This window comes from Marmota marmota, unplaced genomic scaffold (assembly GCF_001458135.2).
Source record: "Marmota marmota marmota unplaced genomic scaffold, marMar, whole genome shotgun sequence".
NCBI lineage: Eukaryota > Metazoa > Chordata > Mammalia > Rodentia > Sciuridae > Marmota > Marmota marmota.
Genome location: NW_026000016.1, coordinates 12,780,463 through 12,800,755, shown reverse-complemented (window position 1 = coordinate 12,800,755; position 20,293 = coordinate 12,780,463). Strand labels below are relative to the sequence as shown.

The 20,293-nt window shown below is 40.6% G+C and overlaps 1 protein-coding gene and 1 long non-coding RNA gene across 2 annotated transcripts in view; both read left to right on the top strand.

Moving 5' to 3' along the window:
* Positions 1–13,839, top strand: part of Olah (oleoyl-ACP hydrolase) — a 27,720-nt gene extending 13,881 nt beyond the window's left edge. Inside the window, exons 3-7 of the mRNA XM_048809779.1 lie at positions 1,852–1,990; positions 3,647–3,746; positions 4,414–4,583; positions 12,894–12,976; positions 13,700–13,839. Coding sequence (XP_048665736.1) covers positions 1,852–1,990; positions 3,647–3,746; positions 4,414–4,583; positions 12,894–12,976; positions 13,700–13,839 — 632 coding nt within the window. The remainder of the gene's footprint in view (positions 1–1,851; positions 1,991–3,646; positions 3,747–4,413; positions 4,584–12,893; positions 12,977–13,699) is intronic.
* Positions 13,840–16,951: 3,112 nt separating this feature from the next.
* On the top strand, positions 16,952–20,274 carry LOC107140432. The gene is made up of 3 exons (XR_001503274.2): positions 16,952–17,166; positions 18,645–18,863; positions 19,792–20,274. It is a non-coding gene; the product is annotated as an uncharacterized LOC107140432 (long non-coding RNA).
* Positions 20,275–20,293: the final 19 nt, after the last annotated feature.

The window sequence follows — 20,293 nt, the reverse complement described above, 5'->3', positions numbered from 1 at the left end:
TATATATATATATATATATATATATATATATATATTACTGTGCATAGTCATAATAGCTGTTTTAAGGTTCTAACCCCATCAATTGTTATTTCTTGTCTATTTCTCATGTTTGCATCCCCTCCCCCACTCCTGGAAACATATTATGAGTCATGTGTTCCCACTTTTTCAGTATGTCTGGTGAATTCTGATTAGATCCTAGACTTTGTGATTTTTTATATTATTGATCGCTGGATTTTGTTGAACTCCTTTTTAAGTGTGTAAGACTTTCTCCAGCACACTGCTATTTGGGATCAGCTTGATTCTTGATTCTGGAAAGTCTTAAGCTGTGTGTGTATTCATGAGGAGATATTTGTCAGTGCATTTTAAGGGAAGTACTGGATGCTTCTAACACAGGTGCTACTTTGATACTACTAACAGGTTCACTTAAGAGTTATTTTTTCAACTTCATTTTTTTCATACTGTTAAGGTAATATAAACTAACTTTAAATTTGCATAAATGCAAGGCTTTGGTTAAAAATGTCTAAGGGCAGACTCCTGTAAAGAAAATAAAAAGGGAGACACAGAGACAAGGTGCAGAGGCAGGAAAGTGGCTCTTTTCCAAGTGACCATGTTTATTTATACCAAAAGGTTACATTAGGTCATTAGTACCATAACTACATTATTGTTTAAAGTATCTGTAAGGTTGCTTATTCTGCAATTACATTTCATAGTTACAATATGCAATGTCAGGAGCTTTATGCAGCTCTTAAGAAAGTCCATTGTTAAAGTTAGTGGGCAGATTCAGTAGGACCGGAGCTTGGTGAAACATTGTAGTTATCTAGCAAGGAAGTTCCTTTATTCCCAGGAGTTATGCCTAAGATCAAGGTCGAAACTGATAAAACTCTTAACATAGAGCTTCCTTGTGAAGAATATTGCTACAGGGGCCAGGCATCCTGTGTCTTTTATATGGAAGTTTCCCAGCAACCAGACATTCTGTGCTTTTGCACAGAAACTTCCTAGCCACTAAGCATGTCACAATCACAAACCCACATCCAGAGTCAAAACCAGAAACTTCTGCTTTCTTCTTTGCCATTAGGAGAATATCTTTTTTTCCCCCCTCACAATTTCTTCATGGAGGGTTTAGAGTTTAGAGTTTAATGGTTTTATTTAGAGGACTCAGCTCTGACTCTCAAATTTAAAGCATTCCAATGTCTTGTCTCCCAACTCTTTTGGTCAGCTTTTTTTTTTCTTATTATGCTCGTTTATTCATTTGTAAACTCCAAGTATCTATTTTTGTGACAGGTCTTGGGAATACAATGTTGAATGAAATAGAAATTACCTCTGGCCTTATAGAAATGTACATTCAATTGGGTGATACAGTTATTAAGGAGGTAATTTTTTAAAAAATATAAAAATTGACAAATTATACATATTTATAGTGTACAATCATTTTGATATATGTATACATTATGGAATGGCTAAATTCTTTTGGTCAGCTTTGAAAGCTGGTGTTTTATTTTTCTGATAGAAGCAATTGCTGTCAGAATTACCATATCGTTGGTACATACTCACTCCATACTCACTTCTGAAAATTTTAGTTCCCTCTTATTTTATTCTTCTTCTAGGTTTTCCCTTTACTGTGATCTAGACTATGCGTGTAATTGCTTGCATATTTCATCTATCTATTTATTTATCATTTCTAGGTATTTTATGTTGTTTTTCCTATCAGCAAATTCTAAACTTTTACTCACTGGACTTAGTCATAATTTGCTTCTTTGGAAGTGCTCACATTGTTTAAATATAAGACCCTTTAAACATCACAGTACCCCATTCATTATCTGAATGTACTTACTTGTGTTTCCCAATATCCAGTCTCCTGTTTAAGACTTGCTGGAAGAGAAAGTCGACTGGAAGAACCTTTTGCAAAAGACATCAACCATGTAGTTGAGGAAATTATTCATGCTCTGCTGCCAATCATCCAGGATAAACCATTTGCATTTTTTGGCCACAGGTATTTAAATATTCTAAAAGACAGCTGGGGGAATTTCTTCACAAATTCATGGTTAATGCAGAACACTTCAATGAATATTGAAGTTATGAAAAATTTAGCATAAATCTGTTATTGTTTTCTCAGGATAAATTCCCAGTATTTAATTTGAATAAGATGATCTTTGTTAACACTCTTGATATGTGTTTCCAAATTATCTGCACTTCACATTCCACTTATGGACATGAGACTGGGTTGCCCTTTCTTTCAGAAGACCTATAAATAATGCAATTTGCAGATGAATCATCCCTTGGTTTTTTTCTACAAAATATATCTACATATCTATAATTGTTCACAAAATTTTGGGTCCCAGTATCCTTTTATACTTTCAGGATGCATTGAGAACTTCAAATATCTTGGGTTTATACGTAATGTATCAGTCAATATTTACCATATTAGAAAGTACAACTAAGAAATTTTAAATATTTTTAATTACTAATTTATCTAAAAATAATATTAACAAGCAGTATGGTGGTACATGCCTATAATCCTAGTGACTCAGAAGGCTGAGTTCAAGGCTAGCCTCAGCAACTTAGCAAGGCCCTAAGCAATTTAGTGAGACCCTGTGTCAAAATAAAGAATAGAAAAGGCTGGAGATATAGCTCAGTGGTTTAAGAGCTCCTGGGTTCAATACCGCCCCCCTAAAAAGAAACCCCAAATCAAAAACATAACACTAATAGCCTACATATGTTGTTGAATAAATAACGTATTTTTATGAAAAAGACTATATTTTACCCCCAAAAAATTGTAATGAGAAAAACAGCATTGCTTTACACTTTTGCAAATCTCTTTACCTGCTGGCATGACAGAAGGCAGCTGGAGTCTAATCTCTTTGCATATACATTCTTGCAATATCCCATATCATATAACCTCTGGAAAAATCCACTATATACTCATGTGAGTAAAAAAGGCAAATAACATTTTAGTGTTATCCTGAAAATAGTTTTGATTTGCTTGGCTACCTATTGGAGTCTCAGAAATTCCCAGAACTCCTCAAACTCCAATTCTTTAAGAATTGCTGATATAAACCTAGTGATACACATTTTTAAGGCAGAAAAAGGAAATTTACATGAATTTCAAGCCTGTGTGTGTTAATCAGCTTTCCATTACTATAACTAAATATGTGAGATAATCAATCTGTAGGGAGAGAAGGTTTACTTGGCTCACAGTTTTGAAGGTTTCAATCTATGATTTCTTGGTCCTGCTACTTTGGGTCTATGTCAGAAATACGTGGCAGAACAAAACCACTGACTTCATCACCTGGCAGTTAAAGAGGGGGAAAGGAGGGGGCTGGGATCCCACAAATCCACTTCAGAGGCACTTTCTCAATAACCTAAAGACTTCCCACTAGGCTCCACCTCTTAAAAATTTTTCCTAATAACACCATGCTGGGGACCAAACCTTTGACACAAAACCTTTGAGGACATTCCAGATCCAAACTATAGCACTGGGGACATCGGTACTAGTGTGTTTGAAATACTCTTTATGTTGACGCTAATGATAATAAAATAATTATTAACCAATTAACTTACACTTTTGATTCTTTCATGATCATTGCCGTATTTATGATATTGTACCATCATGAGTCTTGCTGAACATGTTTGTCTTTACGCAAGTTAGTTTGGGATCCTACATTGCTTTTATGACTTCCCTGCACCTAAAAGAAAAATATAAGCTGGAGCCCACGCACTTGTTTGTGTCAAGTATGACTACCCCCCATGTAAGTACTTTCATTTTCTTTGGAAAGAGGAGGGGAGGGGAGGGAAATGGGGGAATAAAAATCAGGATGCTATTTTCCTTTTGGGCAAGCTTTGGCGTGGTAAGGCCTGGATTATGGCAGGGAGACTATTTGCTATTGAGAATCCTCAGATCTCTTTCAATGTCATTCTGTCTTCATTTCTCGGAAGTGTCCTTCATCAGTTCCCTGATAATCACACGCGCTGCTCTTGCACCTCTGAGCTCATACTGAGCTTCAGTGTTTTTTCTCCCACTTTGGGAGTTTAGAACTTAATCAATTTTCAGAAAAGTGACCAACTAGAGCCAGGAAAGAATCCTTAAAATTTGAAAAGGGGACAGTGATGTCAAACTTCTGTAACTTTTAGTTTAAACTGTGCTTCCTGCTACTCTACCTCTCCTCTCCTTAAAAAGTCAGTGTCTGGCCTGGGATTCTGAGTTTGGAATGCCATTTTGGTGACATGATGAGACTCGAGTCACTGAGGAACCTTCTTTTCCCTGCTTTCATAGAGAAAGAATTCTCTCCTGAAGTCTTTAGATGAAGAGTTCCATTTGCCAGCCTTGATTTAAGGACTTGACTTTAGATAGAAAGCTTTTGTTTACGAGCAAGCTTGTTTTATACTGCCTTGTCCTGTGTTTGTTGATGTTTCCAGTCAAAGGCCTGGCCTAAAATTCCCAAGCTTAATGAATTAACAGAAGAAGAAATAAACTCTTTGCTTATAGAGTTTGGAGGCACCCCCATGAGTATTTTTGGTGATGAACAAATTTTACGAGAAAGTATTCCCAAACTGTTGGCAGATATTCAGCTTATTAGCAATCACAGGTAAGTAACTGAGACAATTTTGTGTGTGGATGTTTATAGAACAATACAGATTGGCAGTTCTCAGAGGGTGTGGATATGGAAAGGTAATATTCAAAGAGTTGGATTCCATTTCCTTTGGGGCTGTTTGTAATATTTGTACTGGCTTAGAATGGAGACTGAGCACAGACATTGTATTTATAAAGATGACTAGCACATCTTTTCTTTAAAATACATACATAAAAATATATATTATATATGCTGCATATATAAATACATTTATATGTTGACATGCATGTTGTATCATATAATGGGTATTTATTGAATAAATGCCAAAGCATTCTCATCTTCTTAGCAGGATCAGCGGGAATGGATCACTACTCATTATTAAGTGTGGGGTAATTGTTAAGTGAGCAGTAGTTGGCTAAACTTGCTTTATTGTGAATTTGTTCCAGAACTCCTGTAGCTTCGTGACATCACCCTTTTTCCTTGTCTCATGGGATGTCTGGATTAATGCTTGAATTTTCTGATAGAACTAAAATCCTAAGACTCTGTCAATCTTCCCCTAACAACCTAAGTCTACAAATGACTTTTCTTAGTTTACCATCCCCAGAGCCATCACTGTGGGTCCAGCATTGGACTCTAGACACCCTTATATTCTGTCATGCATTGCTTCTATTTTGCCTGATCCTTGTTCTCTTGGTTTAAGTTCCTTGAAAGCAGAAATTTGGGCCTATATTACTTGTTTTTCATCCACAAAGCCTGGAACAGGCATTGGGCCACCATGGGCTATGCTTGCTACTGGACGTTTACATAGATAGCTACAAAGAGTGAAACAGATGTGCAGCACCTTTAGGACTGAGATAAGCATTTCCATTTTCACACATCTCCTCCATCACTGCCTATCTTCAATATGCTGTACAGTTCACAGTTAACCTCCTAGATATCCTACGCCTATCTATCTTTACATCTCTATCCCAAGCATCTTAGTCTAAATGTCATTCTCATAAGACTAAACTGAGCACAGATTCGGGATCAAGAAATGCCAAAGAAAGGAAAAAAAACCCCTTGATATTACAAAAAAAGCTACAGTAGCGGGGCATGATGGCACACACCTATAATTCCAGTGGCTTGGGAGGCTGAGGTAGGAGGACTGGGAGTTCAAAGCCAGAAAGAAACTAAGTGAGGCCCTAAGCAACTCAGTGAGACCCTATCTCTAAATTAAATATAAAATAGGGCTGGGGATGTGGCTCAGTGGTTGAGTGCCCCTGAGTTCAATCCCTGGTACCACTGCCCCCTGGGGGGGAAGCTAGAGTAATAAATCTTCATGGCACTAGCATAAAAAAGAACTCTTCAACCAAGGGACAGAATCAGAAGCCCCTGGAAATAAACCTATGCACTTAAGGTTATCAAGAAAAGTGCCAAAATATAGAATAAGGAAATGACACTCTCTTCTTTCCTTAATAAATGGTACATAGCCATATGCAAAAGAAGGAAACTGGACCTTTGCCTTACACTGTATATAAAGATCAACTAAGAAAGATTAAAGATTTAAACACAAAACCTGACAATGAAAACTTCATGGGACAGTCAGGGAAAGCTCCGTGACATTGGCCTGGGCAGTCAGTTTTTGGATATGATCCCCAAAGCACAGGAAACAAGCAAAAATTGACAAATGAGATTATATCAAAAAGCTTTTCCATAATAAAGGAAACAATGAACAGAGGAGAAGACCTATGGATTAGGAGAAAGTATCTGAAAATCATACATCTAATAAGAAGTTAATATCCAAAATGCATGAGGAACTCAAAGAACCAATAGCAAGAAAACCACTTGATGTAAAAATGGGCAAAGAACCTAAATACACATTTCTCAAAAGAAGTTGTGCAAAACAGATATAGGAAAAAGTGCTCAACATCACCAATCATCAGGGAAATGCAAATCAAAACCAAAATGAAATGTCATCTCTGATAACCTGAGGATGGTTATTATCCAAAAGACAAAAGATATTAAGTGCAGGAAAGAATGTGGAGAAAAAGGAACACTTGTTCACTGCAGACACAATGTGAATTAGTACAGCCATTGTGGAGAACAGGGGTGCCTCAAAAAAAAAAAAAACAAACCAAAGAAATAGAATTACCATATTAGTTTATTAGGAGATATCTGCACTCCCGTGTTTATTGTTGCATTATCCATAAGACCCAGACACGGAATCAGTCTAAGCCTACATCAGCAAATAAAGAAAATGTATCTATACACAGTGAAATAATATTTAGCCTTATAAAGAACAAAATCCTGTCACTTGTGACAGTATGGATTAAGTGAAAATAAGTGACATTATATTAAGTGAAAATACACCAGGCAGAGAGAGACAAAATGTGCACAGTCTCACTAATGTGTGGAAACTAAAATGAGAACCAACAGAAGTAGAGGGTAGAATGGTGGCTACTTGTTGCTGGAGATTTGGGGAGGAATGGGGAGATGCTGGCCAGAGGGTACTATGTTTCAGTTAGAGAGGAGTTTTTGAGACCTATTAGCATGATGACTATGGTTAATGACAATGTAATATACATTTCAAAATCCCTAACACAGTAGGTTTTAAATGCTCACACCATAAAAAAATTATGTCAATTAATGAATGTGCTAATTAGTTTTACTTAATTGATCCACAATGAATGCATATATATAAATATCACCTTGCATGCTGTATATATAATTATTACTTGCCAAATAAAATTAAAATTTTTAAAAATTAAAAATAATCCACATTGCTATGAATATTCAATAAAATAATATATAGAAAAGCTTGTTTTATGATAATTAAACCTGCACAATTGTCAAATATTAAGGCTTAACTTAATGTTTATGCCTTAAAAAAATAAAATACTTGGGAATCAACAAAAGAGGTGAAAGACCTCTAAAATGAAAACTACAGAAAGCTAAAGAAAGTAATTAAAGTAATTAAAGAAGAGCTTAAAATATGGAAAGATCCACCTTGTTCTTGGATAGGCAGAATTATTATTGTCAAAATGACTATACTACCAAAAGCGCTATATAGATTTAATGCAATTCCAATCAAAATCCTAATGACATTCCTCATAGAAATAGAAAAAGCAGTTATAAATTCATCTGGAAAAATAAGAGACCCAGAATAGCTAAAGCAATCCTTAGCAAGAATAGTGAAGCAGGTGGCATCACTTTACCAGACCTTAAACTATACTACAGAGCAATAGTAACTAAAACAGATGGGTAGACCAATGGTACAGAATAGAGGACACAGAGACAAACCCACATAACTACAGTTATCTTTTATTAGACAAAGGCTCCAAAAGCATACATTGGAGAAAAGATAGCCTCTTCAACAAATGGTGCTGGGAAAATTGGATATTAATATGCAACAAAATAAAATTAAACCCCTATTTCTCACCAGGCACAAAACTCAACTCAAAGTGGATCAAGGACCTAGGAATTAAACCAGAGACACTGTACCTATTAGAAGAAAAAATAGGCCCAAATCTCCATCATGTCAGATTAGGCCCCAACTTCCTTGATAAGACTCCTATAGCACAAGAATTAAAATCAAGAATTAATAAATGGGATGAATTCAAAGTAAAAAGCTTCTTTTCAGCAAAAGAAACAATCAGTGAGGGTAATAAAGAGACTACATTTTGGGAACAAATTTTTACCACATGCACATCAGATAGAGCACTTATCTCTAGAATATGTAAAAACCAAATAACCCAGTCAATAAATGGGCCAAGGAACTGAACAGGCACTTCTCAGAAACAAATATAATGAAAAAATGTTCAACATGTCTAGCAGTTAGAGAAATGCAAATAAAAACTACTCTAAGATTTAATCTCACTCCAGTCAAAATGGCAGCTATCAAGAATACAAACAACAATAAGTGTTGGGGAGGATGTGGGGGAAAAGGCACACTCATACATTGCTGGTGGGACTTCAAACTGGCGCAGCTAACATGGAAAGCATTATGGAGAATCCTTGGAAAACTGGGAATGGAACCATTATTTGACCCAGCTATTCAACAGCATACTACAGGGTCACAGCCACATCAATGCTTATAGCAGCACAATTCACAATAGCTAAACTGTGGAAACAACCCAGATGCCCTTCAGTAGATGAATGGATAAAGAAAATGTGATACACACGCGCATGCACACACACACACACACAATGAAATATTATTCAGCATTAAAAGAGAATAAAATCATGAAATTGACAGGTAAATGGATGCAGGTGGAGAATATAATGTTAAGTGAAGTTAGCCAATCTCCCAAAACCAAATGCCAAATGTTTTCTCTGATTTAAGGAAGCTGATTCATAATGGGGTTGAGGGTGGGGAACATGGAGAATTAGATGAACTCTAGATTGGGCAAAGGGGAGGGAGGGGTGGGAGTGGGCATGGAGGTAGGAAAGACAGTGGAATGAGATGGCCATCACTACCCTAAGTACACATATGAAGACACAAATGGTGTGACTCTACTTTATGTACAACCAGATATATGAAAAATTGTGCTCTATATGTGTAATATGGTTTGTAATGCATCCTGCTGTCATATATAGGAAACTAAAATTTAAAAATATATTAAAAATTATATATATCCACCTGATATCAACATAGTCACCTTAATAGGTATTTCATGCAGTAGTTTAAATTTCAAGGTATGCTTTTTTTTTAGCCTTGTCACAGAGAATGGCTGACCTTCATTTTTTTTTTCTAGGAGAATATACCTCCATATACTTCTTTGGTATTTTTATATGAATGCCTTGAGTTGTTTTTAGCAAACCTTTATAGTTCCTTCTTAACTCAGTGGTTCTTCTTCTTTACTATATTTAGTTTGGGGGAATTGATATTTAAAAGATAACATCTATTATTTTAAAAAAAGAATTCACTTATTACTACTATCAAAACCCTTTCTGCCTGTGTCTCACCAGCTGTGAGATTCTGAGCATGTTTCTTTAGCACCTTGTCCCATCTGTGCAAGGAAAGGGTAAAAAGAGTAACTCAAGTAACTAACTACAGGTCCTTAGTTTGGATTTGACATTAGGCCATTTTTAAAAACAAAACAAGAAAAAACTCACTAGCATTCTATTGTTTTTCACTCCGAATAAACCTCCCAAACACAAAAAATAAAACATAAATCAGACCTAGAAATACTCCACTCCTAGAAGAAAGAAAACATCTTAATATTCTCACCCTCACTCAGGTGTATCAAGTTGCTGTAGCTATCACCACTTTCAGCTTCCTCCAGTTCCAAAAGTTCTCCCCAAACCCTGCTCTTTGGTTCTTCCCTTCCTCTCTTGCTCCTTCCCCTTTCTCAGTCTGTGTGCTTCAGCGGGCCTTGGGCTCTTAGCTCTTTCTAATATAAATAAAATTAGGCCCAGCACATCTCTCAGTCCTTCCCTATCACCTACCATCAAAGCTCAGAGCCTGGGGTCCAGAGTGGAGATGCGTCAGCTAGGCAGTTCCAAAGCTCTGAGGTCTCTTGCCTGGACGACTGTCCTGCTTCCCCTCTCCTCTGTGGTCCCGACTCTACAGGCACTATGCTGTTTGATTTTTGTCCCACATATCTCTCTCTCTCTCTCTCTCTCTCTCTCTCTCTCTCTTTTTGCACTGGGTATTGAACTCTTTTTTTTGAGACAGGGTCTCATCAAATTTCTTGGCACTTCACTTTTGCTGAGGTTGGCTTTGAACTCACAATCCTCCTGGCTCAGTCTCCCGAGCCGCTGGGATTACAGGTGTGTGCCACTGCACCAGGCTGTCCCACAGCTCTGGAATGATGCCTTTGCTAAGCTTTTATTCCCTTTAATATTTCTCTGTGGATAATTTCTACTGGCTGTCTTCAAGTTCACTGACTGTTTCTCTGGCTGTGAGTCTAATAATAAGCCTCTCACAGGAACTCTTCATATCTGTGGCCAGTTATTTCAAGAAATTCTATTTGACTTCTAAGGTTTTCATGTCTCTAAAAAGACAATCCTTGTTTGCATATGCACATTGTCTACCTTTCCCACTAAGTCAATTGACATATTATTCCTAGGTATTTTGAAGTCCTGTTTGATAGTTGCAACATCTGGGTCTTATTCATACCTGATTCTTTTGACTGTTTTGTCCCTTGACAGTGAATTGTTTATCTCTTGTTTTCTTGTGTGTCTGAAAATTGTTATTGAAATTTTATGTATAAAGTTTTAAAGCTTTTTATACTTTTTAGAATAAAGTAGTACTACATGCAGAAATGAATCTGTGATGGGAATTTGAACACATTTCTCCTTCTGCCCTTCTTGGGGGGAGTTCCAATCAATATAGACTGGAAGTGAGCTGAGTTTGGGCTTTGATGTTGCTATGGTTACCTTCCTGCACCACCAGTTCCCTGTTTGTGTGGTGTTAAAGTGGGGATGAAGTTGCTGGAGTGTCTTTCTTTTTCTTCAATGGTCCTGCTTCATCCCCAACCTTCGTTCTTCCCTGAGACTGAGGACAGTCTCTCCCCTTCTATGGCTGCCCCCCAGTGTAGACGGCTGTTCTTGTTACTGGATGTGGGCTACCAGAGTTCTTGGGCATCTAGAATGTCTCAAGCATCCCCCTAGGTAGGCCCTCTGTGTCTGGGATTTGTGGGTGGGACTTTCTCAGGCTGGATCTCCCCTCTCCCTGTTATAGACAAATCTTGCCTCATGTATCTTGGTTGGCCTGGATGGAAAATCCTTGCCTCTTCCCATGAGCAGCAGACCTCTGCTTCATTGGGTTTGTATTTTGTTTTGCAGTGCTGGGATGGCATCCAGGGCCTTTCGCATGCTAGACAAGCACTCTGCCACTTGGTTACCCACCAAGCCACTCTCTGCTTGGATTTGGTATAGAATTGTGTCATACTCCTTCCCGGAGGGTAGAGGGTTGTGTCAGTCCTTCCCCAGCAGCCAGGGGTCTTCGTCTATGCCCTGACATGAGGTGTTTCTGCCTCTCTCCAGCAGTATAAGGCAATTGCTTAGAATGAGGGAAGGGCCCAGGTAGGTGGCAGTGTTAGTTCCTGTCCCACTGCCACCACTTACCTGCTGTCCCCTTTCCCCTCAGAGGGGGCTCCCTTTGGCCTCTAGCTTTGCTCCCAATCTTTCTTGTGGACCACTAGTGGAGGCCCATGGAAAAGAGCCTGTAAGTCGGAGTGAATTCCACTGACCCACCACCCCACACTGGGTCTCTAACTCCTGTCAAAACTCCAGCTGATTTGAGACGCCTCTTTGGCAATTGGCTAGGACTGAGCCTAGGATACCCCCACTTCTCATTAGAGGGCCTGCATGTGCCCTGCACACAGCTTCCCATGAGTTAATCTGTTGTTCCCCCCATACTCTGAGGGTGGGAGTCACTCTCCTAGTTTTTACATCCTGGACAGGAGAGAAATCCTCACCTGGGCTATTAGAAGAGACTCTTAGTCGGTTCTCTCATGCAACCCTGTCCCCTTCCAGCCCTTTCCCCACACTGTATCCAGGGGGGTGAGTGTCAAGTTTGACCACGACTTAAACCCTTTGTGACTTACCATTCTGAGGATGACCACATTCCTCCATGTGGCCTGCCCCTGGCCCTTGTCTATTCTTCACCTTGATTTCTCCCAATACCCCCCTTCAGCTTCTGAGCAATACATTGAACCCCTTTCCTCCTTCCCTGTAGCCTCTGTCCCCTCAGTTCTTTCGTAGTCATTCAGATCTTAGATGCTGCCCACTTCTTCAGGGAGACCCAACTTGACTCTAGCCTGTCCTCCCTCCTGTCCCATGCTCTCAGATCACCTGGCTTGGGAGTACTTCCTTCTCTCTTCAGTTGTCTGATTATTTCATGCACATCTCTCTCCCTGCCAGTCTCTCAGATGTAGGAGGGCAGGGCCTGAATTTGTTTATTTGCAGGTCCCCAGCACCCAGCATCCAACTCAGTAAATATATCTGTGCTGTGAAACAGAGGTGGTGAAATGGAGGCCGAACCCACTCTTGTTCTGTGCATGAGAACCTTCCCTGGACCATGGAGAGAGCTGGGAGAATCAGGGAGGTCATGTCTGGGCCACAGCAGCCAACAGCACTGGTTGAAACCAGCCTCACCCTGACCCTGGGCCCCCAGCACCATCCTGCTACCAGCTGTACATTCTAGAACTTAGATGAGGTTGGAAAATGGCCTGGATCACAGTGAGGCTCAGGCAGGTTCTGATAGGGAGAAGTGTCCCTGGTGAAAAAATGTTTGCACTGTGGGAAGAGCCAAAGGTGAGCCTCCTGTTTCACTTCAGGGAAGCTATTAAGAGGAAGAGGTTCTGGGTGTTGCTTAATCAGCTCTTTTTTTGTCTACAGCTTTGACAAACTCTCTAAGGCCGTTCTTGCTTGTGACTTAACATGTTTTGTTGGATCTGAAGACATAGTAAAGGATGTAGAAGGTGAAATTATTTTTTATAGTTTTGAGTATTTTATTGAAATTATGTGTCTGGTGATTTTCAAAAAATGTCAACTAGCAGTTACTGCAGTGAACAAGAATTTCATCCCAGTTTTATTTATTTATTTATTTTTTTAAGAGAGAGAGAGAGAGAATTTTTTAATATTTATTTTTTAGTTTTCAGCGGACACAACATCTTTGTTTGTATGTGGTGCTGAGGATCGAACCCGGGCCGCACGCATGCCAGGCGAGCGTGCTACAGCTTGAGCCACATCCCCAGCCCCCAGTTTTATTTAGTATAGATGGAGAGGTACTGATCACATATAAAATGAAAGAACACAGCTGGGCATGATGGTGAATGCCTGTGATCCCAGCAGCTGAGGCAGAAGGATCACAAGTGCAAGGCTAACCTAAGCAACTTAGTGAGGCCCTAAGCAACTTAGTGAGACTCTGTCTCAAAAAACAAAGGTGGGGGGGGGCGCTGGGGAATGGCTCAGTGGTAAAGTGCCTCTGGGTTTAATCCCCAGTAGAGGGGTGGGTGGGAATACTAGTAAAAACATTGATAGGTCTTAGAGAAAATAAAATACAGGATGCATAGAACCTGACACCTTGGAAATAACTACCATTGGGTATCATCAGCTCTTAGATAAATACTATCTGGAAATAAGTATTTTGTTTTAGATGGCAAATGTCATTTGTTATTAAATACAATTTTGTTTACTTTTAGCCTGGAAAGATACGACCAACGGAACTGTTGATATTCACGTGCTGCCAGGAAATCACTTTTATCTTCTGGAACCTGACAATGAAAACTTCATCAAGAATTACATAACCAAGTGTCTAGAAGTGTCAATGCTTGCTTGCTGACTTTTAGTTATTTTTTCCTTTATAATTTTTAGTTATGCAGATGTAGCTCAGTAGTTTTATTCAGAGATTGGAAATCACATATTTTCTACTGTTAGGATAATTTATTATATATGAATGCATTTTTCCCTTGAGCAATTATGTATGTGGGGACAAAAGGCAAAGATGTAAAACACACTTCTGGCAGATTACCTTTTTATTAGAATTTCATTCAATTTGCATCTGTGGAAATTTTGCCAACAAAATTAATGCTTGGTAAATTATCATTTTCCCCTTCAATTATTTATCATTTTTTTTCTAGTGCTGGGGATCAAAACCAGGGCCTTGCACGTACTAGGCAAGCTTTCTGCCACTAAATTATAGCCTTTAGCCTTCTCCGATTATTTTTAAATGATTAGCATATGCTTGATGTATCTTTTGAAATACGGAGCAGTCCTATTTAATAAGAAAATGTAACCTATTGCTTTATGATGCGAAGGCAGCCATATATAATTATTACCTGTATCAACAAATCCTCAGAATGCCTTCGAGCTCAGCCTTCTTTGTAATCAGCTCCTTCTACATGAATTACTGGGTGGCTGTCTGTGGTCCTGCTAATGACTGATGGACTCAGGGTGAGCCTTTCAAGGACAAACAACCTAGAGCCTACTCATGGATGTTGGTAGTGGCCAAGCATGAAGGTTAAGCCAAAGAGGCTGCCTTGGCCTCACTGTGACTTGAACTTGGCATGGAAACAAAATGGAATAGTTGGAAACAAACAAGAATCCAAGAGAAAAAAAGAGAAGCAGAAATAGAGTAAATGATCTGCGTCAAAACAATGGCAGAAACTACAAGTGGGATCCATAGACGCTTCCTGAAGGGTGTGAAGCATGGCGGTATCCTGGGGCTGCCTGGGCCATCTCTTCAAGGCCTGACTAGTGCAGTCAGGCCCCTCCCCACTGCCCATTTCCTTCTTTCCATTACACCTTTACAGTAAATTCTACTAACTTAATGGGACTGATGTCTCTTCCTTAGAGCTCACACTGCTTAACATAATACGAATTATTAAAATGTTAACTTTTAAAGCATCTGCATATTTATGGTTACATAATATGACCATTCATTTCATTAAAATAATATGGGCAGTAGAGTCTTAGAAAATAAGATTAAGGAAAATGCATATAGGAGACATTTTCCCAAAACTTATCATAACATTTTAAACCAAGTACAAATTATACAAAAATTACTGGGGCTAGGGGCTTTGACTTAGAATTTACATAATAAATTTTGGGCTAGAAACAGCCTCAAACAATTTATGTTAAATGTTTAGTATGTGTTCTACTGTACATTTTAGTTTGATGAAGTTTCCAGAGCTTCCTTAGTAAAGAATTGGTAAAAAAAATTCGTTCAGATTTGTGATTTTTTAAATATAAAACCCAATTTTTAAATTTTTTTTATTTTTATTTTTTAATTTGTTTTAATTAGTTACACATGACAATACAATGATCTTGACATATCATACATTTGAATCAGATGGGATATAATTTCTCATTTTTCTGAGTGTACATGTTGCAGAATCACATTGGCCATGCAGTCACATATATACACACAGTAATAATAATGTCTGTTTTATTCTGCTGTCTTTCCATCCCCCCTCCCCCTCCCCTCCCCTCCCATCAATTCTCTCTACTCAATCTAATGTGACCCACTTCTTTTTTTTTTCCCCTCACATCGTCATACCTGCATTCTGTATAATGAAGGGGGTCTCCTTCCCTCTTCCATGAGATTCCCATTCTCCCTCTGAAAGGTTAATAATCTTGAGAACTGTTTGCTAATCTTGTTCCCAGAATGTGCTGTCCCCAACTGCTAAACTGCAGAATGTATTCCCTTACCCGGTTGCACGCAAACCGCCCACTTGCCCTGACCCATCAATGAACTTCCCTCCCTGCCCTCTCCAAGGAAAGTATATAAGCTCTGCTTAAACTGTTCTCTAGGCTCTTTGCTCTATTCAAGTGAGCTCTGAGCCCCAGCATGCTGGACCCCCAATAAACCCCTTGCTGTTGCATGAGACAGTCTCTTGGTGGTCTCTTCCTCCGACGCTCGCCCGACCTTTACATATGGAGGTTCCACCGAGATCCGGCAGCGGCGGATGAAAGACCCACAACGGGCTCCTCTCGGGGTAAGTAAGGCGCCTCTTTCTGGTTTCTGGTTTCTGGTTTCAGGTTTCAGGTTAGGGCTTGGCAAAATGGCTGTTGGTGAAGAGCGTGAGCTCTCTCCGACGGTGGCTGACAGACGTGTCACAGAGCCACAGGGCACATCCCTGGGGGATGCCCCAGAGGACTCTGGAAATCAAGGAACAATAGTCTCCTTGACTCGGTGATATTTTATTTCGGATTCGGTATTGCCAGCCCATCGGGTTTTGCCAGCTACTCAGTCCTGGTATCAGTGTTGGACGTCCATTGCCTGTCTTTATTTTTTTGTCTTGTCTGTGTCGTGTGTCATTGCTTTCACTGTTTGTGTATCTTTCATTATGGGACAGAGCACTTTAATGCCTCTGTCCCTGACTCTTGATCACTGGACCAAAGTCCACTTAAGGGCTCAAAATCTTTCTTTTTCAGTAAAACGCCAGACCTGGCAGACGCTCTGTGCCTCAGAATGGCCCACCTTTGGAGTCGGATGGCCCCCAAAAGGATCTTTCTACTTCCCACTAATTCTAAAAGTCAGAAATATTGACTCCAAAGGTGGGCCACATAGACATCCAGATCAACAGCTGTGTATCTTAACTTGGCAGGACCTCTGCGAATCTCCTCCTCCATGGGTGAAGCCTTTCCTTGTCCCTGCCCCCACTCCTACTCCTTCCCCCATGATTCTGTCTCTCAAACCCTCTGCTCCTCCTCCTCCTCCACCCTCTGTTCTCCCTGAGTCTCAAAATTTGACTCTACTGGACTCTTCTCCCCCTCCTTAGCCCCTGCCCTTGTCCCCCAACCCCCAACACCCTCTAAATGATTCTCCTGCTGCTGACTCAGCCTCTCCACCATTGGAGGAAACTAAGCCTTCCCAGTGCCCTCCAGATGACCCTCCCATGGCACACACAGCCCCTCCTCCCCTGAAGGAAACTGGCCCGGCTAAAAGAACTCAAAGAACTCGCTGGTGTTTTCACACCAGCCTACTTGGGATGACTGCCAACAACTCCTAGGGACTCTCTTCATGACAGAGGAACAAAAGAGAATCCTCCTGGAAGCTAGGAAAAAAATATCCTCAGACCAGATGGGCAACCAACACAACTTCCCAACATAATTAAAGCCAGCTTCCCCTTGAACCGACCCAACTGGGACCCCAACACCTTTGAAGGTAAGGAGCATCTGTCCACTTATCGCTGGGCTCTAATAGCGGGTCTCCGAACGGCCGCTAAGCGACCAACTAATTTGGCCAAGGTAAGAGAGATTATTCAAGGGCCTGATGAATCTCCCTCTATGTTTCTAGAGAGAATTATGGAGGCATATAGGAGATATACTCCTTTCGATCCTCAGGCAGAGGATCAAAAGGCATCTGTCATGATGGCCTTTATTGGGCAAGCTGCCCTGGATATTAAAAGAAAGTTACAACACTTAGATGGATTACAAGATACGACTTTGAGAGATTTAGTCAGAGAAGCCGAGAAGGTATACTATAAGAGAGAAACTGAGGAAAAGAAGGAACAAAGGAGGGAGAAAGAAAGGGAGCAAAGGGAGGATGAGAGAAGCAAAAGACAGACTAAAACATTGACTAAGGTCCTGGTCACAACAACAAATAGGCCAGAAATTAAGAAACAGGGAGACAAGAAGAAATACCTGGGCCCACGCCAAAGGCCACCCCTGGCCTCAGATAAATGTGCCTACTGTAAAGAAAAAGGACACTGAGCCAAAGAGTGCAGCCAAAGAGACAGCCATGCCAGCCAGCCATTCTGACTCTGGAGGATGACTAAGAAAATCGAGGCTCAGATCCCCTCCCTGAGCTCAGGGTAACTTTTGAAGTGGAGGGAACCCCAGTAAACTTTGAAGTGGATACAGGGGCAATATACTCAGCCCTTAAGGCCCCATTGGGCCCTATATCAAATAAAAGGTCTCTAGTTCAAGGGGCTAACAGCAGTAAATATCAGGCTTGGAAAACTAAGAGGACCATGGACCTGGGGAAAAGAAAAGTCCATCACTCCTTCCTAGTGATCCCAGAATGCCTGGCCCCATTGATAGGCAGAAATCTGCTCACCAAGCTCTGAGCCAAAATAACTTTTAACCCTAAAGGCCCCCAAATGAAATTTCTAAATCCTTCAGTAAAAACTCCTATAGTCATGGCTTTAACTATGTCAGTAGAAGATGAACATCAACTCTTCACACCCCCCAAGACTGATCAAACAGGCAAGCTACCCTAGAAATGGATAACAGATTACCCAGATGCCTGGGCAAAAACTGCTGGGTTAAGCCTAGCCATAAAACAACCTCCAATAACAGTGGAGTTAAAAACCTCAGCCTCCCCAATCAATGTCAAACAATATCCTCTGAACAAAAAAAAACTAAAGATGGGATAAGGCCCCATATTCAGAAATATCTGGCCTTAAGGGTCCTAAGGCCCTGTCAATCGGCCTGGAACACTCCCCTGCTACCAGTAAAAAAGCCAGGAACCGGGGACTATCGCCCCATTCAAGACCTAAGAGAGATCAACAACAGAGTGCAGGACATTCACCCCACTGGTACCTAATCCGTACAATCTGCTTAACACTCTAAACCCTGAGCAAAAATGGTATACTGTTCTAGACTTAAAAGATGCTTTCTTTTGCTTGCCTCTACATAAAGATAGTCAGTTGCTGTTTGCTTTCGAGTGGGTAAACCCAGAAACCGGAACGTCTGATCAACTAACTTGGACCAGACTCCCACAGGGGTTCAAAAACTCCCCCACTCTCTTTGATGAAGCCCTCCACAGAGATCTCAACAACTTCAGAACTACGCACCCCGAAGTCACCCTGCTTCAATATGTGGATGACCTGCTACTGGCAGCCGACACCAAGGAAAACTGTGAGTCTGGGACCCAAGCACTATTATCTGAGAGCTTGGATATAAACTCGGATATAAAGCTTCTGCCAAAAAGGCCCAAATTTGCCAACAAAAAGTAATCTTCCTGGGGTATTCCCTTAAGAACGGTAAACGATGGCTTACTGAGCCCAGAAAACAAACCGTTGTGCAGATACCACCCCCATCTAACAGGAGGGCGGATGAAGAGGCTAAATTGGCAGCCCTAAACGGAGTAACCATGTTAACACTTTCCACACCGGGGGAACATAAGTCAGGAGATTTAACTACGTTGGAGCACCCCGACAACTTAACATCTAAGGACACTGACACTAAACTCCTCAACTTCACTGAGCCCAGCCTGCAATTTCAGAAAGCACCTACGAGGAACCAGACCAGGACAATTCTGGGAAATGGACTTTACTGAAATTAAGCCAGCAAGGTATGGACTTAAATATCTCCTAGTCTTTGTAGATACATTTTCAGGATGGATTAAAGCCTTCCCCACAAAAAAAGAAACTGCGCAAATGGTGGTCAAGAAGATCCTGAAACATATTTTTCCAAGATACGGCCTGCCTAAGGTAATAGGGTCTGATAATGGACTGGCATTCGTGGCCCAGGTAAGTCAGGGGTTAACCAGGACCCTGGAGATTAATTAGAAGTTACATTATGCTTATAGACCCCAGAGCTCAGGACAGGTAGAAAGAATGAATAGAACCATTAAAGAGACCTTAACGAAATTAAGCTTAGAGACCGGCATAAAAGATTGGACTATGCTCCTGCCTTATGCACTGTTTCATGCAAGAAATGCTCCCTCTGTTTCTTTGTGTAACCTCACCCCCTATGAAATTCTCTATGGTGCCCCTCCTCCAGTAAGGGACCTAACCCCAACTCTAAGACCTAACGATTCCTTTCACACCCCCTTGCTTGACAGACTTAAAGCTCTTGAAAGAACCCAGCGATACCTGTAAAAACAGCTGGCCACTGCCTACCAACCTGGGGATGAAGGGACTCCACACCAATATCAAGTGGGAAACTTCGTCTACATAAGACGACATCAGGTGTCATCCCTGGAACCCCGCTAGAAAGGACCATACCAGGTGCTACTTATAACACCTACAGCGGTAAAGGTAGACGGAATCACTTCCTGGATCCATGCCTCTCATCTCAAGCCTGCGCCCTGTCTAGACTCTGGCTGGAAACTAAAAAAAACTGGTAACCCTTTCAAATTGCGTATTCACCATGTGGATAGGGCTATAGACTCTCCCCTTGACCACCAGTAGTCCTAACCCTCATCAGCCCATTCAACAGCGATGGCTGATCACAAATCCTACTGGACAAGAAGTATGGTCTATCTCACATACAGCCCCCTTAGGGACCTGATGGCAATCTCTCCACCCAGACATTTGTCAGCTGGCTATAGGTCTTTCCTATTG